Raw genomic sequence first — 25741 nt, 5'->3', positions numbered from 1 at the left:
TTTTCTTAAAGCTATTCCTTGCAAACCAAGAAGGACATTCACTCATTTTGCTTTGATTCAATGATTGATTTTGAATTAGACTGTTAAGTGTTTTCTGCCTCACATAATCAATGAGTAAGACTACATGGATGTTATAACCATCTTTCTGACACCAAGCTCAGAGCTTTTAAAACTGTTATTTTAAAAGGAAACAAACAAACAACAAACAAACAAAAAAAGAAAACCCATGACTTCTGTTCTGTTAACCAACCTAGCTAATGGTGAGGTCTCAGATCAGAGGATCTGCAGAGGGTACAGTGATTTTTCAGATTCCTTCATGATGTGCTGTTGGTGCTCTTTCTACATCTTATTTCAGTAAGTAAATGACTAGAAAAAGCCAGTGTCCAGTTTGTCACACTGGAAATAATTTTTCATGTGGAAAGCATTGCACAGGGCTGTGTGCCACCTGGCACCCAAATATTTACTTTGCACATTAAAGCAACTCATCTCTAGATCTTATCTGACAAGAATGATGTTTCATTCTTGAGTCACTCTTATCCTTCTTGTGTAATCAGTATTTCAAGAAAATGCTGAATTCAGACACTGAGCAGGACAGACAAGTTCCCAGCCAAGAGGAGCTGTGCTCACCTGTACTGAGCTGGCATTTTAACTGGGAAAGGAATTCTTTCTCCCTGCACTGTATTTATGGCAGACAATAGCAGGGGTATTCACAGACACCGAATTTCTTGAATTACAAAACACAGATCCAGATAGCACTGACTGCACACAATCACCTGCTGGTGTAAATGGGAGAATTGCACAAGGGCTTTGCTTTCTACAATTGGAAAAACTGTTCAGATTTTTCTCCAAGCTTTATTAGCAAAGGAACTTTACCCATTGGTAGTTTTCCAGTAGCAGAGAAACTATACCAAAATATGAGTTGTCTGTAGTAAGATCTCAGTTCAACTTTATTTTCATCATGCTGTAACACAGGTTGCAGTCAGCTGGGCTAGACCTGAACACAAAACAGCAAGAAGGAGATGATCTGTCTGCAAAGAACATACAAACTATTCAAATGGGTTGGAAAGAGAACTAAATCTCAGATTCACCCACCTACAAATTAGCATGAGCCACTTGTGGGAGGCCCCCCTAAAGTCAGTGGAGAGCCACAAATCTCCTTTGTGCACCTGCACAGGTGGGTGAATAATTCCTGTCCTCAGTGCTCTGATGGGTGCTCTGTCCTGCCCTGGGCCAGGCTCCAAATCTCCCAGAGCTTCCCCAGGGGCAGCTTCCCCTTCCTGGCTCATGTGGGGCTTGGTATGCAGCAGGGCTCTGGCTCTGCAGAATCCCCAGGTGAGGATTGACACTCTTTATCCCACACAAAGATCCTTCTGATCTTAATTCCACAGTTACAACATCCACAGTCGGAAACAGGGCTACCAGCTTCATGCAGGGAAAAAAAAAAAAAAAAATCACACAAAAACCTTGAATCCAGTTTTCCCATCCTGTGAGAAACTGCAAGCAAAAATGGGAAAGAAGCCACTAGTAATGGTGAACAGCTCCTATGTGCAGCAAGTGGCTCTTTTTTACAAGGATAGGGGAAGCAATCATCACTTGATGGACTAATTTATAATGATTATTGCACCCTTCTTTGTCTCTGATAGCATACACGATATTCAGGGGCAGATACAATCTCTCTCCTCCCAAGTTTCACACTGTTTCTCCTGGAGCAAGCACCCTAATTAAGATTGGGAAACAAACCCAGTGATGTGATACACGTGTAAACCAAAGTTTAAAACCACCGGCTTCCCCCACAGGCTGGGAGATCATTGTCAGGGACAAAAGCAGTTTGGCAGGAGGCAGGGGGGCTTTGCACCCCCAAATCAGCTGCACCAAAGGCTGAAGGTGGCAGAGCACCCAGTGCCCCTGGGGCAGGGGACAGAGCTGGCACTGCCCCCTGTGCACCTGCAGCAGCCAGGGGCTCTCCCAGGTGTCAGCCTGGCAGCATGCTGAGGGAATTAAAGCTGCTCTAAATATTTAAGCACTTAAGCCATCCTACAGCACAGCCAGAATTTCTTGTGCATGAGTACTTTTGGATGCACTCGTGGTTTCATCACTTCTTTTACTCTGCTGTTCAAGGACAGGGAAAGACACCTATACCCAAATAAATGGCCCCTTTCTTCCACTGATCTCATGATATATAAATATATAAAAGAACTATGCTTAAATCCATTTTTTTCTACAGGTATTACTATTCTCACACTTTTCCCTGTTTTTTAATTCCAGAGTATTTTCCTTAGACTTTAAAGCACCTCTTTAAGGAATAGTACATTGCAGTATGAACATGCAGTAATTTTCCTAAGAAAATATTGCCAAAATAAAGCCTCTCCATAAAGCATTTGAGTTTAAATAAAGCAGCATCTTAACATTTCTTTTAAAATTGATTTATGATGATCAGTCTATTATTTTGCTTTACAGGAAGGCAACACAGAAGAGTGAATAACTTGCCCAATATCACATAAAAAACCTGTGAAAAAGCAAAGATTTGAAAGGCAGAAATGGGATCAGCCACAGCTACTGTCAGCCATCCTTTCATATTTTTAGCTTAGCCTGGAGATGTGACTCTTGTGAGGTGAGTCTGCAGCTACTCTGACGATGTGTGCAGTGCACCAAGTGCTGAGCCTCACTCAGCTGAGACAGATGACGTGCTGTCACCATTAACAGCATCCAAACCCACCAAAACATCCATTAACAACAACAAAAACCTCACTCTCCAGAAATTCCAGTTGTGGTGGCAAAGGGGGCACGAAAATTTGGAGTGCACAACAGTTTCATCTCTTCTTCCTTTTCCCATGGCAATTTGCCAGCTGTACTGGGAAATGCAAAATTCTATTTTACTATTATCATGCAATCCCGACTTTCCAAGCTCACCTTTCAAATATATTTTAACTGGTCATAAATTCAATTAGTTTCCCCCAGGTCAAGTCTAGCTGGTGATTGGTAAGTGGTCTCCCTGATTTCATCTCATCTGAAGAACATTTCCATCTTATTTTCACTGTTGAGGAGAACAAGAGCATCTGGGTGGGCACCTGGCAACCCACCACAAAGGATCTATTTAACAAAAATCCAGCTCAGCCACAGACCTGGCTACCAAGAAGATCCCAGCTAAAATGCCAATGGTTACCTGCACAGAAATCTTTGCTGATCTAAGCACACTGAATTGGTCAGAAATGTAAAGTGATCACTGATCTCAATAAAAAAATATTAGAGCCCCAGATACACCTGTACCTGTGGCTTTTCACCTTTCTTTTCTCCTAGATAGCACAATGGGTGAGGATACACACTCTCCTCTCCATTGCCATGAAGTTATTCCCGTGCTGCTCTCACCATTTCCATCAGCTTCCAGCTTAGCACAAAGGAAAAATTCTGGGATATTGGCAATGCAACCAACAAAAACAAGCTCTGGAGCCAGCCAGTCTCACAGCATTCCTTGTGTGGCAGAGCAGGAGTGAGCAGTGGGCTGGGGCAGTGCAAACTGGGGTAATTACAGCCTGCGCTGGCTGACTCGCACTGCAGGATGTCACCGGGGCAGCAGCCGGGGTGTCACTGCCCAGCCTGGCCCCGTCCCCAGGCACAGCCAGCACACTCTCAGCCATGAACTGACCACCTTCTGAAGGTTTTCCTCCTCCCCGGATCTGCCAGAGCTAAAGGTAAGAGATTCCAAACTCCTGGCCCAGCAGGAGTGAAGGGAGGGGACGGGACTGAAGCTCAGGAGCTCAGGGAGGATGGCAGCTGGGGCTCTCTGTTGTCAGTGTTAAATTTTCATGATTAAATTGTCAAACTCTGAAAATCTGCACCTAAAATCTGGAGGCAAAGATTTTTCTCAGAATATTTTCCTCTTAGAACAGATCAGGAATGGAAGAGAGGAAAGGGAGATTTCTGTGAAGGTAGTAAGGACAGAAATCCAAAGTAATGCACCATAGGAAAGGGCTTAGCTCACACATAAAAGCAGAGCACATACCTGCTTGCTTCAAGTGAATTTATTCATAATAACTTTGTAAGAGTTGCTAAACCAGCTCCAGATGCTGTAGGACACATTACTCTATCAGCTTTCATTTCAAGGACAAGTTATGGACACTGTTTTTAAAAGGGTGTTAATGAAATGCTGGCTACCCATGATTCAATCCTGTTGGTGAGGGAATGTTCCTCTATAAAGAAATTAAATTAAAAGTTGGCAAGCATCAATTTTTAAAGTAATGATTAAGTGCTGGAAACAACTGTGTAAGTCTGCCCTCAATTTTGGAAGCTAAAAGGGAACGTGAAAGACAAACTGTATTTGTAGAGGACAAAGGCTGAATTTAAACTCAGCATTTTCTATCTTCTCTTTGCTCAGGTTTTAAGGCATGATCAAATGTCACAGCAGAATTGATGTAGTATCTCCCCAAAACAGTATTTCTGTCCACAACAGAGCTAAGGAAAACCAAGAGTAATTAATTGTTATACATCACTGTGGCAGAACAGGAACTGAGCCCATTTTTTTCCCCCCAGTCCAGGTTAATGCACAAACCACTGGACAAATCATCCCTTTAGTGGTTATTACTCTATTTTTGGAATGGTAATTAGGGAGGGACAAGTTCTAATGCAATCCCAGGGCTCAGCTGTGCTCACCCTTCAGTGCAAGCACCCTTTAAATGTGAATAAAGTTGGTCATCTCAAGGGAACAAGGGATTATACTTCAAACAGTAAATTAAGGAATGAAGTTTAACAGATAAACCTGGTTTGCATCAAAGGTTAGCACAGAAAGTAGTGATGGATCTTATTCAGTATTTTAATTAATAACCTTGGCAGAAATATAGGAGTGGCTAATAAAATGTGGTACTTAAAAAACAAATTAGAAACAAAGCAGAAAATCTATTACACTGAATAAGAAAAGTCAGAGACTTACTGTGGCAGTATTTGTGTGAATTATAATGTAACAAAACAGAGCACCTAGAAAACTACCAAAAATTTCAGCTGCAAGCTGGGATTTCATTAGTACAGAATGACAGTGGAGGAGAAAGACCTGCTGCTGGTTAACAACAACTTAAATACAAACCATCAGCATGAGGTGGCTGGGAAAAGGAAATAAGTGCTGCTGGATTATTGTGCAGACAGCTTTTCCATTAAATACAAGGTTCATGCCATTCCATAGCTGAGGACAGAGATCACTGAGTATTCATGGACCTGGAGGATGAATTCACTATACAGAAATGAAAAGGAATAAAAAACAAGGAATTAAAACTTTGCCATTAATAATTCCAGACTAGAGGGTTTGTGAAAGTTTGCAGTGTTTGGAATTGCTTGAAGGTGAGAGCAACAGGAGCAGTAAATGTACTGAATTACAGAGCAGGGCTCCCTTCATGAAGGATTAACCTAACACAAACCTCTGGTGTGGGACAGGATGGAAGATCCAGGCAGTGCCTGCCTTTCCAGAGCCTTGTGAGTGCTCATATGGGGGTGAGACAAGGCAGCCAGCAGACAAGGAAAGGGAACCAGGTGAAGAGTCTGCAACAAGAAATATGGTGCATATTCAGACAATCCCCCCCAGCTACACCCTCTCCATTTGAGGAGGCTGGTGATCTGATTCAGGCTTAATGGCCAGAATAACTTGATGCTGAAAAATTAATTTCATGAGTAAAGAATGGGGAATTGGCAGTGTTCTTCATCTCCTTGAAGAGGTTGTCTACTCCAGATGTAATGAATACTTTCTGAAGTCCAGCTTCTCATTTGCTGCCAGCAGTCCTCTCTTTTAGCTTCTATTTAAGAATGAGGATAGGCAAATACCTGAATGCTGCTCTCCAACTCTGTTTGTCTGTATTAGAGCTGGAGTTATTCTTCCTGAACATCTGAAAACCTTCAGCACATGGTGAATGTTACCTGAAATGGCCAGCTCAGGACTAAAGGGAAAAGATCTCTCCACTGAGGAATTCAGTGTTTCACTGCTAGCCAAAAACTGGAATTAACTGCTTCAATCAAGTGAGACAGGCTCTTGATATTGTTCAAGGCCTATATGCATTTTCATGCCAGCAGTGGCATTTTATGGCCACTCTAAAATATCAGAAATTTAAATTGTCTCATAAATACAGCTGGAAGGGCTAAATGCCCAGGAAAACATTGAACTAGTGGTGACAGGAGAACCAGAACACATTGCAGCAAACTGAAAGCCTTTGGGCCAGTATCCTACAAGCCAACAGACCTCTGGAGAAAACTGCTATTCCTCCAGATGTCCATGAAATGTAGACATCATTTACTATAGTGTTTTAATACCAATCTTCCAAAATACCAAACTTTTGGATGTACTATCTTATATTCTTCAAACACCCAAATCTTAAGTTTCCTCCCAATTCCATGCTCCCTTTTGTCTGTCTCTGAACACTCTCTCACTGAATGGCAAATCCCACACTGACATCAGATGAGGCTGGAATGGAGATTAACACTGGTTATAAAGTCACTGCTTGTTGAGATGTCATCCTTGAGAGCCAGGTACCAACTGAAAGAAGTATTAGTACTGCAGAGAGCTTGGATTTTCAAATGAAACCCCTTTCCAGGCAGAGATGGCAGTGCCTGTGCCCCTGCAGGTGAGTTAATCCCACCTGTGGGGTTATTTAGCCAGCAGGGACACTCTGGAGGGATGTGCAGAGTGGGGCTGAGCCCTGGAATTTCACAGCTCGTCAGCTTTGCCTGCTGCATCAGGCTGCTCTTCACACCCAAACACGAGACCCCGGAGCAAATCTGGGGAAGGGGATGGAAACTGCCTGCCTGTCCTTCCCTGGAATCTCTCCTTGCTGGAACAGAAAGGCTTTGACATTTGCACCTCACTTTCACTGAATTGGCTCTTTGTGCATATGCCTCAGGGTGTGATTTACTCCTTTTTTTAAATACTGATTTCCACTTAAAGGATTTAAAGTCAGCTTTATTTTCCAGTGCGAACCGGTTCATATCCATATGAAGAGGAGACTAAAACTTGAGAGAAGACAGGGAATTGTTTTGATGCCCCTGGGACTATGCAATCCAGCAGTTTGAATCAATCTGCTTCAGACAAAGGCAGAGCCCACCCCAGGAAAGCTCCAGGGGTGTTATACCTGTGTTATATCAGTGTTATATCAGTGTACTATCAGTGTTATATCAGTGCTATATCTCTCCTATATCTGAGGAATGCCTTGCCCTCGCCCAGAGCTCTGTTTGCTCAGGGTGGCTGCAGAGAGGGCAGCTCACATCACTCCTAAATTGTTAATTGAGACCCTCCTGCTGTCACTGTAGCCAAGTTTATAGGGGATTTTCCTGCTCTTCAGGAACTGCTTCCTGATATTTCTTCTCACTTTTTCCTCCAGGGCTACTCACACTGTTCTCTCCCATATCTTCCTCTCCAGCATCTGAAGGAGAGGGAAATCGCTTGCCCTAATTTATGGCAACACCTACAGGTTTGGGAGTCAGTGCTAAAGGGCTCTGTGGCACCTTATACACGGCTGGGACAAAGAGCCGAGAGCAAACATTTCTGTGCCAAATTAAAGGCTCTGCAGAGTCGCATAAATAACCTAGAAAATGCCTTTCTGTGCCTGTGGACGTGCAGCATCCATGCCCAGAGGGCCCCAAGCCCCTGGTGCTTGGTCCCACAGGCTGAGGAGGCTCCTGCAGGAGCTGAGCACACCCAGCCCTGGGGCAGCTCCTCCCTGCCAGCGCACACAGCTGCAGAACAGCAGAGCAAGGCGCCCAAAGTGAGCAAATCCAGGGCTTTACACCAGCCCCAGCTCTCAGCTCCTGTGCTTGGCAGCTCCCATAGATCAGACACAAACCTGGCAGCCCACACTGCTCCCTGCTCTGCTGCTGATTCACTCCTGCTCCTCGTGTCCTCCACCTTTACCTGGTGATGTTATCCTGATGCCTCGCTGGGTGGAGCCAGGATTAGTCAGAGTGTGCCTGCACTCTGCTGTTAACCTGACGATTTCTCACTCTCTCAGCCATCATTATTCCCTCCTACCCTGTGCCTCTGGCAGGCGCCTGCCTGGGCTTACAGGCACTGCAGGCAATTCAAAAGCCCTCTCCTCTTTTTCCTGTTTCACAGAGAGATGGATTCTGCAGAAGTGTCACCCAATGGACACCACCCAGTATTTAGCGTACCAGGATAGGAATAACACAAAAACTTGGAAACTCCCTGTAATTCCCACACTAATCCCTGTCCCAGGGGAACAGCTCTTGGCCAACACCGGCTAAAGTAAATTATCTATCACCACACTGCTGAGCCCTCAGTCACTGCTGACAAACTCTGTCTCTTCTCCTTTGGTTCACACACTTCCATCCTACCCAAATTCTCTTGACTCTCACCTTTTTTTCTTCTCAGTGTGATCCTCATGAAGCTTCTACAATGGCCTATTAACACTACTGCCATTCCCAATCCCCGGGTTCAGCTCCTTTATAACAACCATACTGAGATGCACCTTTCTCCAGCCATCCTCTCCAATCCAAGTATTTGCAATTTCCTTCGGCATCTTTGGCCTCCACACGGCTGTATTTCTGATTTTTTTCTCCACACCATCCTACCTATTCTCTTTGTGATTCATCTGCTACCGTTTTTCATATCACCTGCTGTTCATCCAGATTTGTAAAAATTCTGGCACATCTTCCTTGGTAATCTTTTCAAATTCTTTTTTTTTCTCCGTGATGGGCTGATGCTTTATCCCAGCTCAGCTGGTGGATTTTTTTTTTTTTTTTTGTCCTGCACCTCCAGCACTCCTTGCAAACAGACTTGTTGAGACCATCCTGCCTTGCCCAGCAATTCCTATGCTGCTTTTCCTTGATCTAACACATCCGTGCAGTTTGTGCATCGTGCTCCCTTTTCCCTCAAAACTTCCCTTTTATCCCAAAACACTCACTGACCTGTGCTGAAAGGCTGTGCCTTTCTTCTGCAAGGCACACTTACAGTAAATGTCAGTAAAACCAACCAGTTAACATTGGTTCAAGGGGCAGCGATGCAAACACACATCTCCATCCGTGTCCTCTTCTCCCAGCCGCCTTTCTGGCCGGGATCAGCTCCTGCTAACACCTGCAAACACATTTTGTGGCCTCACCTTGCCCAGAGCCTCAGGCAGCGCACTCATCCGCAATGAGGATGTTTCCCAACAGGAGCCTGTCACCCACCCATGAGACAATAGTTTCACAGGACACGGCTGGTCACGATAACAGTGGTGATAAGGTTGCACAATAATCCGAAGGAAGACAGATCCGAATTGCGCTGATTGCGCTGCCTTAATCACACGTGAAGGTTTTTCACGGGTGCTCCGAGTGTGCTCTTCCCTTCCTTGATTGCTTTGACAATCCATAGAAAAAAAGAACAGGTTAACTTTTCAGCAAAGGTAACTCTTTCAGTCACACTTCGCGCACTTCGAATAGCGTTTTCTGGGGGGGCATTTTTAGCTTCCCAGCACAAAGAAATGCATTAAGATGGTATTTTCTGCTCTCCACCTTCCTCATCATGAAGTGTGATAGCAGCTGACTGCTCTCCAGCCTACAAAAAGCCAGAGTGCGAGAACTGCTCGCTCCCCTCTAAGCAACACCTGAGTTTGGGAAGTAGGAGATAGGGAATGAATTGCAGGCACGGAGAGGGGCGTATAGGGGATTTTACTGTGCCTCGCCTGGGCAGGGGAGCTGCAGAGATGTCCGGAGAGAAGCAGATGTGCCGGGATGTGCCCATGGTCATGTACGAGCCGCACCACGAGCGCTACAGACCCGAGCCCAGCGCGCCCGGCTTCGGCCAGGAGGGTGAGGAGGGGCTGGGAACGGGGAACGGGGGAACTGGGGTGGGAAAAGGGGAACGGGGATGGGAAAGGGGAACGGGGATGGGAAAGGGGGGGATCTGGGGATGGGAAAGGGGGGGAACTGGGGATGGGAAAGAGAGGGAACTGGGGATGGAAAAGGGGCTCCTCGGATGGGAAAGAGGGTCCTGGGGGAGGGAAAGGGAGTTCTGGGGGTTGGAAAGAGGGCCCTGGAGATCATTTGGGCTCCTTTGGCTTTGCAGAGCCATTAATCGGTTCAGGGCCGTCTCTCCTTGCGAGGCCCCTCTGTCACTCCACGGGGTTTTGGGAGGCAGAAGCTGCCGGCACGTTTACATTTTGCACTGTTTTTCTTTGCACAGGAGGATATGAGTACCCTTCTCCCCCACCTTACTCCTACCGAGAAACCACCATCGTGGAGGAGCCCGGTGAGCCCAGGGCTGGTGCTGCACGCCAGCAAAAGGGGAATGGGTTCAGGTTCAGCAAGTGGGAGGTTCTGACCCAATCACAACCTCACAAGCTGGAAAATTTCTGCAGAAATGTCAAAAGACAGGGGACTCAGACTTGATTTTTCCAGCATTAGGCATATCTGCTTAAAAACCCATTAAAAGAAAAATAAAAAACAAACCAAAAAGGCCTGAAGCCAGGGCTTTCAGAACAAATAATTTTAAGGGCAGTGTTCCTGTTCTAGTTACCTTTGGAAGTGGAGAAGCTCTAATGAGGTGCTGAGGAAAGGCTTTGGAGAACAGTCAGTAATATTTTATACAGGAGGAAAGGAGGCATACATTTTAAAATATTCCTAAATCAGAAGGCACTTGAGTTCAGACATGCTCTATTTTATCTAACAGATACCTTCCCACTCCTCATGTTTTGCCTCAGGCTACAGTGTGAAGTTGTACCCTAAATACATTTTAGGATCCTTTAAATGTGTTTTTACTGAAAACATTTCTGAAAAAATATCCTTCGTGTACCTACAAGGGGCATGCCTGTCAGGAAATATGATAGTCAAGTCTAGACTGCAAAAACATGAGTTAGAGATAACTGGGGACAGCACCAGCAGCTGTTTGATGGCATTTAGGTGTAAGAGTAACTGCTTTGATGAATTTCTCATAACTACTGAAAAGTTGATCCAGAAAGTTCGAATCCCTTCTTCAGGGAGAACAAGTATTTTCATATTATTTTAAATATCAGAAAACAAATCCCCAGTGTCAGAGTACATCCACCAGGGGGTGGTGGGACTGCCTGACTGGGGGTCATCCCACAGACAATTCCCTCTGTGTGTCCTAATCCAAGGAAACACTGGCTGGTTTTAGGTGCAGTTCTGGGATACCCACAGCAACCAGCACAGTGATTCTTAGGATAAACCTGAAATCAATAATTATAACACATATCACATTAAAAACCCACATTCTCCCAATTAAGGCTTTATAATTTGCAAAATATTTCCTGTGCTTCTAATTTGGCTGTTTCTCCTCTCCTGAGTTCAGTTTATTTGGTGCCCCAGCCTCCCATCATCGTGGCAGGGATCTTCTCCAGCAAACCAACATCCACAATCTGTCCTTCCTGCCGCCAGCACATCACCACCCAGGTCACCTACAGGCTGGGCAAGCTGTCCTACCTCCTGTGCACCAGCCTCTGCATGGTTGGGTAAGTTTTCATGGGCACTGTGCACATTCAGCATAACAGAAGGTTAAAAACGAGTAATTAAAAATCAAAGTTCTAGTTAGTGCTTCTACAGACAGTTTGCCCTTCTCCACTTGATGAGAAGCCATCCTGTCCTTTCTAGATACAATTATCATAGCTACAGGGGATGCAAACTTGCTAAATTTAACCCAGTATGTTTCACTTCTCATAAGACAATCAGAAATTAGTATGTTGTCTACTTCCCAGCTGTAATTCAGGATCAGCCTCAGAAACAGACTCACGCATAAGATGTCAGAAGCAAAGAAGATTTAATTTTTTGAAAGATACATTAATAGATTTGGGAGAGAAGTGGATAATACACACAGTGAAAAGGCAAAGAGAACAAGGCAGGGGAAAATCACAGCAGAAAAGGAAAGGCAGTAATCATTCTGTGCATGTCCATCTCCTCTTTGGCTCCAGGTGCTGCTTCGGATGCTGCTTTGTCCCTCTCTTTGTGAAGATTTTCAAGGATGCAGATCATTACTGCCCATGCTGCCAATTTCACATTTATAGATACAAAAGACTATAGAAACCAAGTTTATGCAAGCAGGTGATGTAAAGCCTCCATTTCCTAATGGCATGAGATTCTGCACATGAAACTACTGCTAGCAAACCCACAGGACTGTGCTTAGGTTCTGCAGCTCCCTTGCTGCTGAACCCACCTGGGAAGCTCCAGTTTACCACCACATGGCTGGACTGGCTTTAAAACAAAAAACACTTCCAAGAGTCATTTGCAGTGTTTATGCTCCGTTTATTTGCTGCTGTGGAGTTTCCAGTTGGTGAGTACTTCAGCTCTTCTCAAATCTCCCACCCAGCTGGGACACAGCTCTGGACCTCTCAGATCACCACTAAGCAAGGTCTGGACATGGATGTTTTAGAGAAGCTCTTCTCTGAATTGGAACTGACTGGTTGGGATTTCATTCCTCTCTGCTCTTCTCCCTGCAGGATCTAACCTGCAGGGCTGTGGGTGGTACAGTGTAGCTGATTATTTATTAACAAAACACTAAGTTATGAGACTGTCTTTACTCTCTTATGTATGAGGTAAGAAAATAAATCTGTTATTGTTCACAATACTGGTAAAACATCTGCTGTCTGCATTGCTGACAGTGCCCTGAGCATGAGATGCAGGTCATTGGGACACCCCCGTTACATTAACAAGCCACAATCCAAAAGGCAAAAACACAAATAAGAAAAATCAGCTTGAACAAAGCACAACACAATGTCTTTTCTCTGCCTTTTCACTGCAGTGCATCATCTCCCAAAGCAGGAGTTATTAGACTTTACCTTTATACAGGACTTTATAGTCACTTACCTTGTGAAATCAAGTATCTGCAATAACAACACCCAGGAGGTGCCCAGAGCCTTCTCAACACTGACACTGCAGTGTGACCAGTGTCCCTGTCCCTTCAGTGAGTGACCAGTGTCCCTGTCCCTCCAGTGTCCCTGTCCCTGCAGTGAGTGACTAGTGTCCCTGTCCCTGCAGTCAGTGACCAGTGTCCCCGTCCCTGCAGTCAGTGACCAGTGTCCCTGTCCCTGCAGTGAGTGACCAGTGTCCCTGTCCCTGCAGTGTGACCAGTGTCCCTGTCCCTGCAGTGATCTGTGCTCCTGTCCCTGCAGTCAGTGACCAGTGTCCCTGTCCCTCCAGTGTCCCTGTCCCTGCAGTGTCCCTGTCCCTGCAGTGAGTGACCAGTGTCCCTGTCCCTGCAGTGTCCCTGTCCCTGCAGTCAGTGACCAGTGTCCCTGTCCCTCCAGTGTCCCTGTCCCTGCAGTGAGTGACCAGTGTCGCTGTCCCTGCAGTGTCCCTGTCCCTCCAGTGTCCCTGTCCCTGCAGTGAGTGACCAGTGTCGCTGTCCCTGCAGTGTCCCTGTCCCTCCAGTGTCCCTGTCCCTGCAGTCAGTGACCAGTGTCCCTGTCCCTGCAGTGTCCCTGTCCCTGCAGTGACCAGTGTCCCTGTCCCTGCAGTGTGACCAGTGTCCCTGTCCCTGCAGTGATCTGTGCTCCTGTCCCTGCAGTCAGTGACCAGTGTCCCTGTCCCTCCAGTGTCGCTGTCCCTGCAGTGTCCCTGTCCCTGCAGTGTCGCTGTCCCTCCAGTGTCCCTGTCCCTGCAGTGACCGGTCCCCGGGCACTGCCCGCCACCGCCCCCTGGCGGGCAGGGGGCGCAGGGACAGCAGGAAGGGACAAGCGCTGGCTGTTGGACACTGGAAACGCTCCACAAACGGCACTGCCGGGCTGCATCCAAAACTGCCCCCGAGCTGACCCCACAGCTGGGCAGATGCACTGATTCTCACTTCAACACCTACACCACTGCAGCCTTTAGACCGCAGAAACCCCAGTCCTCAGACTGAGAGATGTGAAAACATGTAATCAACGCATGTAAAAACTGCCAAACCACCACTTTCCCAGCCCTACATGAAAGCCAGAGCCAGCACTGTGCAGCCTCAACACCACAGCAGCTGCTCCAGCTCTCACTCCTCTGTACCAAGGTCACTGACTGTCCCTCCCCTGGCCACCCAGCCTACTGTCACCTAATGGAATACAAACCCACAAGGATTAAAGGCAGCCCCACAGATGGCAGCACAGCAGGTTTTACCAATTCACACTTTTTTTTTTTTGGATGCTAAGATTTTTCTCCATTTTAAAACCTGGCTGTGAAACCACAAGCATTGCTGTTAATTAGTGGTAAATAATGCACCAAGTCGGTGACATTAATCAGGAAAGGTGCAAAACCCAAATCCATGTGAATATACACATGGCAAAGAAATTATATGACTTGAGATGTGCAAGAGGTGATTTAACAGAAGTAGTTAGGACATTTTTACACCACTATATATAGGTGCAACAGTTTACACAATTATTTAATAAAAAATAAAGCCTTCAAGCCATGGCAAATTTAATATCCTGCTGTGCTTGGTATACAGCTTACATCACCTGGGGCAGAAATTAAATAGAATACAGTTTTGGAGTTGGATTAGGGCATAGCACACATGAACATTTCCCCCTTTTTTTGACCCCAAAGACCAAGCAGGTTTAACAGCCAGCAATAAATGAAACTTGCTGCTTTCACATCAGTGACACTCTCCACATGAATACCAACATATTTCAGAAAAACAAGGGCTCAAAATGTAGAAGCTGACATACAAGGCAGGAATTTTGTGAACTTCATCTACTTGATCTAACCAAAACCTGTGTTCTGAGTGACCCAAGAGCCGTGACTCCAACTCCTCTCCAAAATGAAGAGCCAAGACACCAGTGCAGAGTGGAACCCGGGCTGTTTTATTTACAATATGTACAGTTCCTACAGAAAAGGGTTTCTCACAGAGGCTATGACACAGCAACCCCCAGTGTGGCTCCGACGTGGGCGCAGCGCCCGCGGCCGGGGGGTCCCAGCTCCGGGCCGGGGGCTGGCATGGGGAGGAAGCTGAGGCTGGCACAGGGAGGAAGCTGAGGCTGGCACAGGGAGGAAGCTGAGGCTGGCACAGGGAGGAAGCTGAGGCTGGCACAGGGAGGAAGCCGAAGCTGGCACAGGGAGGAAGCTGAGGCTGGCACAGGGAGGCTGGAGCAGTCCCGAGGGCAGCAGCTGAGGTAGATCCGGGATGCGGGAGGCGCTCGCTCGGCTCGTCCTGCCTCTGGTCGGGGTGGCTGTGCCAGCCTGGCCGGTGAAGGGGCTGGGGCTGGCTGTCACTCCCTAGGCAGCAGCTGTCACTGGTGTGACCTGCTCAGATCTCACAGAATGCTTTGGACTCCTTTAGGATAAAAGGCACTATGTAAATCTACAGGAACAAGGCTCTATTTTTGTAGGGAGAATTTGGATGGGCTGTTAACACCATGTGGCTCTGATGCTGTGTACCGTGAAATTACATCCTTATTGCTTAACACTTATATTACCATTGCCTTAATTTAATGCACTCTATTATCCAGATAATTCCAAAATCTGAATAAAGAAACGAAAAGCATGGCAATTTTGAAGACTGTATTCTTGTAATTTTTTAAAAATGAACTCAACAAACATACTGCACCTGAGTAACCCTCCTGTCCTCCTCTTCATAGGTGTTTCCACATCTGAGTAACAAGTTACTTGTGCTCCAAAACTTTTTGTTTTTCCAAAAAATATCCTTCAGTTATTGAAAATTGCATAAGGAATGGCTCAAAGTATGGACTTTGAACTAGTGTGGGAACAGCACAAATCCTGAAGCACATAAAATCCAATCATCTCAAACCCAAAAGGCACCCAAAATCTACCGTTAGTGGCTTTTTATTCTGAAATAGGGAGGATTGTTTTTCTTAAGATAATTCCCTACAAGCTGCTACCATCCCATAAATTAATGTGAAAACTTAGTGATGTTCATATACAAGCTCAATTTTATCAGTCGAAACAACAATAAATATAATTAGGGCTTACTACTGCTGACCAGAGCCTCTGATTCCCAGAAAGAGTTTGGAAACAAATTGTGACATTTACTGAAAGCCTGTAGAGACAATCCAGTACCAGTAAAAACACCCCTGGGATGGTGCAATTGTCACCAGCTTGATGGAAATGCAAAGCAAAGGAAAGCTTTCTCCACTTAAGGCATGCCAGTTAAGCACTTCCCTCTATCCTAACCTACACACTCAGACAACAAAACCAAAGTAAACAACTAGTTTGCCTTGACTGGAAATAAGAGACAGTTAAAAGCACTGCAAGATACAAACTGAAAAGAGAATCAAACATACCTAGAGCTTACAAAAAGCACTGCAAGATACAAACTAAAAAGAGAATCAAACATACCTAGAGCTTACACCTTCTGTTTTGGTTATGAATACAGAGAACACATTACAGAGGGAATCTATTACTCTATAAAGAGATCTTACCTTTAGAGACTCCAGATTCCACTTTACACCATTTATAATATTAAACTTGAGAATCTGGACCACAAAATTTTGTACAGGCAGGCAGAGTCCAGTCTACCACAAAGACTCTACTACAAGCTTTACAAACAAACTAATAAAATAATTTTTCCATTTGTCTTTTTTGTACATGGCTCCTTTCCTGGAAAAACTTTTATTTGTTAAGCTCAAATGTGACTAATTAAGATGTAAAAAAACCAAACCCCAAAAAAACCTCCAAACCCCAAAACTATTAAACAGAAGCCCCCACAAAAGTTTCCCCAAAACAACCAATGAGGATTATACAATTGTCAACACTTAAGGAAAAAGAAAACCACACCTTTAAGTAAAATCTCATGATGAAAACATTTCCTAAAACTCTACTTCCAAGGAGAGGAGAAATCTTCTTCAGTGTCCATGTCATCACTCATCGAAAAAATTTTATAGAAAATTTTATTCAACATACAACATTTTCCAGCAAAAAAAGGCAATATACAGGAAGAGGAGTTGTACACTGAGGCTACAGAAACAAAATAAAATACTGGAAAAGAATGTAAAATTAAATGTGAATTGCTGATTCTATCTTTACTGCACTCAAAACTAGACACGCGGCTGGCATTAGCTCCAAAGAAAAGGAAGCAGTCTGGGGACTGAAATAAAACTACACACAATGAATATCAACATCAGTGAAATTCACTTGCAGACTCACCCAATAAAATTAACCTCCAAGTGTTAAATTGTACATGTTCATTCATTAAATATACAATTTCTTTTTTCGGTTTTTTTTTCTTCTTTTTTCATTTTTTTTCCTCCTTTTTTATACAAAGTCAACAGCTTACTAAACACTAGTGAGCATGCCCTCTGTGCTAAAAGGCTAGTTCTTGTGTTTTCCCCATCTCTTCCCATGGTAACTAAATTAATGATATTTATACTCTTTTCACTTGCTTTTGCCAACTTTTGAGTGTCATTCTATTTGCCAGAAGATGGCATAATCAATCACAACGGTTGGAAATTTCATAAAAAGACCCAAATATCTCTTTTAGGACTCGGGGCATCCACTTGGCAAAACGGGATGCAAAGTATTGACTAAATTAAATGAAAACTAGTTCATTAAAAAAGATTCTATGAAGCTGGAGGAGACAAAAATCCCAAATAAGTGCCAACAATGTACACAATGAAGTAGAGATTGCTATTTATTGATGATGTGAGTTTTTCTTTTGCATTTACAAATGCACAAAAATGTCATTTAAAGTATAACTGAAGGAAATAAATCTGATGTGAGTCTAAACATAAGACTTACTAGCTGCAGTGATGGTGAACACCACATGGGAAGGGCAGCCAGTCAGCTTATGCCATCTATAAACGTACTACAGACAAATAATTTTGCCAATGTCAACTGTTCTACTAAACTCTTCCCTCATTATGCTGACAATTGCCTTGCATTACGTTTACCATAAAATAACTCTCATTGGCATCCAAGCTTTTATAAAAACACCTTCATTTTGCTCAAAAAGGGCAGTCAATAGATACAGAGAAGCCAAACTGAACAGCCTCAACAAAATAAAATTAACATCAGCAGCAAATCCTCTTGCTGAAGACTTCAGATATAGTGCACGTGTACCAAAGTTCTACAGTTGTTAAAAAGGTGCACACACACACTTATTTTTGTCCCTTGCCTTGACAATCTGGTTAAGTAAGTCAGTTATGGATTTTAATAGCTTTTTCAAGGTAAGTGTAGCGACTTCTCTTTGGGGCTTTATTGAAATGGTCAAGCCCTAGCCATGGCCTTGGATGAGACATGTTGCCTAGAAAAGAAAAGAGAAAAAAATAATGAAGTTTTAAGATGAAACTGGAAGAATGTTTCCATTACACAAACTAGTCCTGTGTGCTGGGAGTCAGGGGGAGTGCAGAGCAGCCCCAGAGGCAGGCAGGGCTTTCCTCCCACAGCACATTCCACATCTGCATCAGGTACCTGCTTTTTCTCCTCTTCTACAGGAGTTTACAGCACTGAAGGGTGTGCCAAAGCCAAAGAACCACTGTTATAACTCATGGCCAGAGGCACACCAGAGTACCAGCTTTCACCAAAGTGCTGAGCCTGTTTCAAACAGGGAGGAATCTGCCACTGAAACATGACAACCAACAGTATTTACCATAATCTCTGTTACTCCTATCACCTGGTTTAAGTGGGAATATCTGTTAAATTCATGTAAAAGGCCAATAATGCTAAACTAATTAACACATGATGAAACTGACCCTCCTCTTTCTTTTCTAAGAAAAAACCCTAGTTACTTAGATTGCAAAGAAAATATATAGATTTTTTTCATTTGTTCAACCCAATATTATTTACTCTACTGCTAGTTTTCATGGAAAACCACATACTTCTTGCAAATGAGAGAAATTCTTTTTACGATGTTCTCAGTGCAAAGCATCCAATGTTCTTTGAAGTGAGATGATAAAGGCAGAAACTAAAGAGACCCCCAGCAAGGGAAGCACATTCTAAATTCAAAGCCATCAACTGCAACCACTAAAGCATAAAACACGTGAACTTGTTGGTTGCCTGCATCTGCATTTTGTGATAAATTTCCTTCAATCAAAATTATTTTTTTTCTTGCTTGAAAAAATGGTCAATATGAAATTAAAAGAGAACTGCCAATCTTAGTGGGAGAATTTGAATGTTTCTGAAAAAAAGAAATTAGGTTCTACATGGCCCTCCCAGCCCAAAACATTTTATGCCTATGAAAACACTCCTATGGTGGAACTCCTGAAGGATTAACCTGGTTTCTCCCATGTGTAAATGTCTAAGAAAATAGAGATTTAAATGTCAGTCAAGTAAACAAGATGGCAAGCCCATCCAGAGACAAATTTAGATGGAACTGTATTTGTACCTTGGTGAATCACCTCTTAGGGAAAAAAAAAAAATCTAAAGCATCTAATTGACAGATTTAATGGTCTTGTTAGAATCTTCAGATTCAGTGAGGATATCAAGAATAAAGAAGAATTAACTTTCCATGATAATCAAACATGCAAGTAGTAGATGGACAATAAAGACAAGGTGAAACTGATGCTGCACAGTGTATTATACTGATACTGGACCCATTTGGTCATTCACATGCAATCTTTTAACTGAAAAGGAAGCAGATTACTTATCTATAAGCCAAAAAAATACATATTAACACTGCTCAGAGTGCACACAGGCGTATACAAATACCTGCTTAGTCACTACATCTAATGTATGTCATGTAAAAAAACCCTCTTTCTGCATCCTGAATTAAGGATAAACACATAATAACAACTGGCTGAGCAACTTCAGCAGGCCAAAAGAAAAGTGAGGTTGTCTAACAACTTACCAGGTTGGGACTCAAAATCTTTCAAGTTCACTTCATACTCATCTTCATTGAGATACTGGTGTCGGCCCATCATTACAATGGCAAATTTAAACTATGCAAAGAAAAACAACACAAAAACCAAGTGGTAGGATACAACATTGAAATAAAGTCTTCAAGCCTAAGTTCACAGTCTAACTTGCAGCTGGTTATAAGTAGTATTCTTCAGGGGTTGAAAAAGGTCTTGTTAAAACCCTCATTAACAACCTGGATAATGGGACAAAATAAATGCTTGGGAAATCATGAACCCCCACCCTAGAATACTGTGTCCAGGTTCAAGCTCTCCAGGGGACAGGGCAACAAACTGCAGCAAGTGCAGCAACAATCCAGTGAGACTGTGAGAGGACTGGAGGGGAACCTGCTGTACAGGAACCTCTGGGAAATAAAAACCATTTTTATTCTCTGTTTGGCCCAGAGAATAAAAGGTTGACAGGGTATCTATAGCTTTCCACCACCAGGATGGTGCACAGGAGCAGGCTTTTCTCACAAAACTGCACAGAGGTGACCTCCACAAGTTGCAAAATGAAACTTTCTGATCATGTTGCAAAGAAAGCAAAGCCTTCCCAATGATAGTGGCAATACTCTAAAACACGGTGTCCAGAACAGGGCAGAATTCCCACCCTTGGGAGTTTACAAATTGCAACTAAAAAGCCCTTCACAACCTGAGTCACAGTCTGCTCTGAGCAGGAATGTAATGTGGGGGTGGCTTCTAAAGGCTACACCAGCTATACTTCTCTGGGTTACTTTAATGTTTTGCAGAATCTCTCTCTTGATGCAGTACAGAAACAGTGATCCTAACCCACCCTAATTAATCCTAGCATTATTTCAGTCAAGCAGCTGTTCTATCACACAAAATCTACACTTATCCCATATCTGTGGTGTTCCAACTTACTATAATAAACTCATTTAAGGTTTACAATCAGCAATAAAAATTTTTACAACTTGAAATTACCTTTTCAAATTCTTTTTCTTGTATGTCCAGCATTGTCTGAATCCGCTTCATAACCTCTCTGAAGTGTTCGCCCTAATAATTACAACAAGATTTTTAATGTAAAAAAAAATCTAGGGAAAAAAAGGGAAGCTGTTAGTGTTTCTTGCTTTAAGCTTCATTGAAAAACATTGCCTCAAACTCTTGTTATCTACAAAATTATAAGAGTGTCGACATCATTCTCTATATTATGGAAGAACAGCAGGCAACTTGCTCTAAATTCAGGAACTTTAAGTATTACTGATTCATCATTATGCAAACTGTCCCATAAATTGGCCAGGCACTGCTACTGCTATGTACAAGTCTGGTTAAAGTAAATTAGCAAAGTTAGAAAATCAGCAGCAAAGCAGGAATTTGTAAAAAAACCCCCATATTCTTGCTAAGCATATTACTACTTTTTGTAATATATTTTTGCTTCCTCTCTATGCACACTGCCCAAAAAAGTGACAGATACCAGCAATTTAAAGATAAATAATATATATTAACTGTCATAACAGGGAAATGCAGAACAAATGGTTTCCACCAAAAATCACCATATAGGTTTTACTCTTTGATCAAAAACATGGAAATTAGTAAAATTCTAATTTTAGAGTTTTAGAAGTAGAGATACGGATGTATTTCTCATTCCCAAATTTTTAAAGTGAGTCATTTTCATACAAAGTAACATACATGAACTAGAAAAAATTTAGAAGCAAATGGCTAACTGCTCCCAGAAATACATATTGATATTAGGAGAATCAGGGTGACATTCAGCTGTCACAGCACCACAGATAAACTTGAGAATTTAAATTAAGCCTTTAAAATTAGCTCCTGTTCTTGTACCAACTTTCAGCCCTAGCAGATAAAGCCCATCAAATTACAGAAGGGATGAAATGCAAAGTCATCTTAGCAAGTGATGGAGAAAGCAGCCCCATTTTCCATAATCATGTCTCAGTGAGAGCAGCCATGGCAGGGCCACTTTTGCCCACAGCTCTGCACTGCAGTTGCTGAAGTGCTGCTGGAAATAGGGCTCTGGTTTGTTGGGGATCCTGCAGGGGCAGGGGATGACAGCTGCTGCCAGATTTCTAGGTCTTGTACAGGCTCACTGAAACACTGAACAACCTGGATATGCAAAAGGAACTGAGCTGGGAAATGATTTAACCTTAAAAAGGCAGAGATGGGGCAGAACCTTTGTGTTTTCCTACACACTTGCACTAACACATTTATTTGACAGTACCTAAAGAAAACATCATCAGTATAATCCCACAGGGAGAAAAAGGGAGGCATACTGCACCTGGTGTATCCTCAGCAAGAATGGAATTCCAAATGTCCCAAAAACCTCTTTGTGGAAATGTGCCACTGTGATTAGCATCTCATTTTCTTTATCTATATCTACCTGGTCCAGAGGAATTTCCTAGATCCAGAGAGAGAATTGTGACTCCAATTAGCCAAACTTCCACAAAAAGAAACTAGTTTTTAAATAATTTTTCTAGTTATTAAGGAACTGAAAGCATTTTTGATGTACTGTTACTGATTTAAAACAATTCTATTCAAAAACAAATGAAAGAGCCATGTTGTTTAACAGAGCCTTCCACCAGAGTCCTTCATCCCTGGCACAAAAGCACTTCAGCTTCCCCTACTCAGGAAATATTTCCTGAATGGTTTTTTTGACAAGAAATCTTGAATCAGTGCAGAACTAGCTGACAGTAGCACAGGCCCCTTGTCAGCTCCTCATTACAATTTACACTGGAAAGGTTTTTTTTTTTTTTTTTTTTTTAATTACTGATCTCTCAGGCAAGTTAGCAGATCTATGCGATGTTTAGAAAAAATCACACATTAAGTATCAAATTTGCCTCAAGAACCTTAAATGTAACAGAAATGGAAACAAAACCTTCTAGAATATTAGAGTACCAAATGGGGTTCTAAGCATAAACATTTCTATCATGGGCTCTCAAACAAACCTTGGAAATACTGCCAAGAATTGAATGTCCTATGGACAGGCTTTTGCAAAGTCTCCATGTATTGTTACAAAAACTTACATAAAATTGAAAGAATGAAACCATTATAGGGAAGCAGATGGAACAAAGGACAATCTTTTTAAAAACATTACCTTTAAAAATACATGTAATATTATCATGTAATCTTAATACAAACATCACAGTATTTGAAGACCAGCACCCAGAAAAAGAAAATTACTACTTGAAAGAGTTGCCTCTTTTAAAGTCAGGTTTTAAAGCTTTTCTAAGACAAGCACAACTCACCTCTATTCGAAACGTTCGACTTGTTGCAGGTGACAAACACTCTAACAGCTCATCCTCCTGATGGACACCGATTATTTTGTAACTTACAATTTCTAGCAGCCTTGAAGATAAACAGGAAAAGCATTTTTAAAAAGTGAATTGAAAAAAATCAATGCAACATTTCTTTCTCAAACCTTGAGAGAGATTAGTGTAGAATGTAGAGTGATGCTGCTACTGTATTTATAAAATTTTAAACTCAACCTTTAGCAAAAATTAAGCAGTAAATCCATAAGAGGTTAAATTATTTCTGGCTCATGGCAAAAAGCAAGGATGTGCCATTACAAAATACAGGTTTCTAGTGGAGTTTATTTTATATATCCTCTTTAAATGACCTCACTTTATACCCCTGAAAGTCCTGGGACGTGAGCAGCATGAAGTGCTTGGATTTTAAACAATAAGTCATGACTAATAAATGTAATTGATGCACCTCAGAAATGTAACTTTATTAAATACAAAATAAATAAATAACTGTGCAAAATTTATATTTATAGTTAAGAAGAACCATTAACAGTGGCAACCTGGAAGTTTTTAACACAATATTACATTTAATCTGTTAATAATGCTTTCTACAGTGTTTTAAATTCTACAGATACTTTGATGCATAAAATTTACATGATCATATAGAAAAAAAATCATAGTCTTCCATTAATTGAGCTTTACCTTAATTTCCCTGAACCTTTTTCAGAGAGTTCTACAACTTTTTTACATTCTTCTAACAGGTCCCGCACACACCCATGCTTATCTGGATATACTGTTATTTCCTGTGGAATTTGAAACACAAAAGTCATTAGAAAATCTGAAAATGTAAACAACCACATTAAAGCACACAACACACCAGATTGTTCTCCTTAACCACTCATCTTGAAAAGATGACTTAAGTCAGCACCTATGTCATCTTCAAAATTTCTTTTAACAGATTTGATTTTTTTTTACTTTTTTTTTGTGCTCTTTGGGTTTTTTATTGTTGTTGTTTCATTAGATTTTTTTTTTTTTTACATCATGTACAGCTTTGTCATAATTCTTTGTTACTCAGGGTAGAGTGTGTGACCCATAAGCACAGCCACACCAGCTCTGACACAGAAATGACAGCAAGTGTGTAATAATGGCTTCACTCACCTCTTCCCTAAACTGGCTATTTAGCCATATGCATTTAAAACTTCTTCTGTTTTCAAAATCAGTTATCTTCATTTTGAGCTTAAGAAAAAAAAAAGAAAAACACTTTAGGCATACTTTGAATAGGGCAGAATTATTTTTTATAACTCACCCCAATAAAAGGAAAAGACTCTTACCTGTTGATAGTAGAGTTTTTTCGGTTGCCTAGGCTTGAAGAACTGCAGAAGATCTCTTAAAGTACCTTCATAATTATGTCTAAGAGGATTACCAGGGCCATCTCTGTAACTACAGAAGGAAAGAAAACATGTTCTTCAAGTTCATCTCTTCAAAATCCATCACTGCTCAGTAAAAGAAGCACCAAGAACATTTTTATTACTGGCTTCAGGTTTCACATAATTGCTAACATAGCCTGAGCAGCACAACACACAGAACTTTAGAGATTTTTAAACACAGCTGGGCTGTGGGAACAGAAAACCATTCAGGGTGTGTGTTAACTCCCCTGGATGTTTACAGGCTCACTGTCAGTGCTGCAGGCTGGCAGACCTACATTCCTCTGAAATTACTGGCATAGCAGCACATGCTTCAGATTGTGAAAGGTTAATTTGTGGAGCCATATGACACAGCAAATTCCACAGTGACCACAAAGCACTGGAAACTACAAAGAGCTACTCAAATTCTCACTGATGATGAAGAGAGATTGCCTCAGGTAACTAAAGAGTATCGACACTTCCATGAATACAGAAAACTTCAAGTATTGTGTGTGCACTATTCCTATACACAGAAATATAATACACTTTCTGCTATAGTTTTTTACAGATTCAAATCTAGTTTTACACAAATGTATAAACCACCACTTTAACCAGAACTATCCCTCTGAGCACCTGTGAACTTGTTAAGATTGTCTTCATAGAACCTCATTTGCAGTCTTTGAGGAGGGGGGCATTCAGTGAGGTAACTCCTCCATTTAAACTTGTAAAATCAGCAAAAATACTGCTTTTATGTGCATTTGTTTCTGCTCTCCTCCATTCTAGAAATCTGCATTCACTGAAACAGCACTTGCATTAACTTAGCAATTTATCCCACAGCATCAGGCTTTGAAGTAACCAATGATTTTTAAAATGACATTTACTAGAACTCTTCTAAAATATGCAATTCTTTGAGGCTCTAGAAACAGACATTGCAATACTTCAACTGTCAAAGCAACCTGCTGTGCTTGCCACAAAGGTAACACCTTGCTGGTAGTGAATTAGTTAATGACCTGGAAAAGGCTAATTTTTGAGGAACAGCTTAGACACAGAATATTAAGGAATTCATCTTACCCTTGGGACTTGAAAAACTGTAATAGCATTGGATCCGTGTTAAGTCTCTGAGCGACTGTCTTTGCAACCTGAAAATAAATTTTCAGTAAGTTCTGAATTGTTTCACACATTTATGACATTGCTCTACAATTATACAGTCATTCATTCCATGACAGGAACATTATGCTACTGAAATTCTGAGAGAACCCACTATGCCTACCTCTCCAAGGCTAAATAAACTAGTATTGTTAGCTTCTCAACAGTTGACACAGAATAAGATATTCTAAGAAAAAAAAAAAAAGAGGAAACTGTTTTATTACAGTAAGTTACTACTGCCAAAAGGCCACTA

General features: G+C 42.2%; 2 protein-coding genes across 6 annotated transcripts in view; one reads left to right on the top strand and one right to left on the bottom strand.

The window, feature by feature from the left end:
- The first annotated feature begins 9633 nt into the window (after positions 1–9633).
- LITAFD (LITAF domain containing) lies at positions 9634–12544 on the top strand. The gene is made up of 4 exons (XM_079321229.1): positions 9634–9774; positions 10148–10213; positions 11273–11432; positions 11889–12544. The coding sequence occupies exons 1-4, from the start codon at positions 9669–9671 to the stop codon at positions 11995–11997; spliced, it is 441 nt and encodes a 146-aa protein (XP_079177355.1). The 5' UTR covers positions 9634–9668; the 3' UTR covers positions 11998–12544.
- Positions 12545–15572: 3028 nt separating this feature from the next.
- Positions 15573–25741, bottom strand: part of USP7 (ubiquitin specific peptidase 7) — a 67262-nt gene continuing 57093 nt past the window's right edge. For 2 of the 5 annotated variants that reach the window (XM_079320717.1, XM_079320721.1), the window contains 10 exons: positions 25414–25481; positions 24271–24379; positions 24098–24175; positions 23642–23742; positions 22943–23042; positions 21976–22095; positions 20667–20738; positions 19679–19769; positions 16234–18136; positions 15573–16178 (listed from right to left, as the gene is read on the bottom strand). In XM_079320717.1, the coding sequence (XP_079176843.1) occupies positions 18030–18136; positions 19679–19769; positions 20667–20738; positions 21976–22095; positions 22943–23042; positions 23642–23742; positions 24098–24175; positions 24271–24379; positions 25414–25481 (846 nt within the window). In that variant the 3' untranslated portion in view covers positions 15573–16178; positions 16234–18029. Of the gene's footprint in view, positions 18137–19678; positions 19770–20666; positions 20739–21975; positions 22096–22942; positions 23043–23641; positions 23743–24097; positions 24176–24270; positions 24380–25413; positions 25482–25741 lie in introns of all 5 variants that reach the window. The other 3 variants (XM_079320720.1, XM_079320719.1, XM_079320718.1) reach the window with 3 other exon arrangements.

Source organism: Erithacus rubecula, assembly GCF_903797595.1.
Source record: "Erithacus rubecula genome assembly, chromosome: 17".
NCBI lineage: Eukaryota > Metazoa > Chordata > Aves > Passeriformes > Muscicapidae > Erithacus > Erithacus rubecula.
The sequence above is the reverse complement of the archived record's forward strand: the minus strand, read 5'-3'. Positions and strand labels throughout refer to the sequence as shown.

Excerpts from the sequence above, each read along its gene's own strand:
- LITAFD (XM_079321229.1), top strand. The coding sequence starts at position 9,669 with ATGTCCGGAGAGAAGCAGATGTGCCGGGATGTGCCCATGGTCATGTAC. Across the intron at positions 9,775-10,147 it reads GCCCGGCTTCGGCCAGGAGG|GAGGATATGAGTACCCTTCT; the intron begins GTGAGGAGGGGC and ends TTCTTTGCACAG. Across the intron at positions 11,433-11,888 it reads ACCAGCCTCTGCATGGTTGG|GTGCTGCTTCGGATGCTGCT; the intron begins GTAAGTTTTCAT and ends CTTTGGCTCCAG.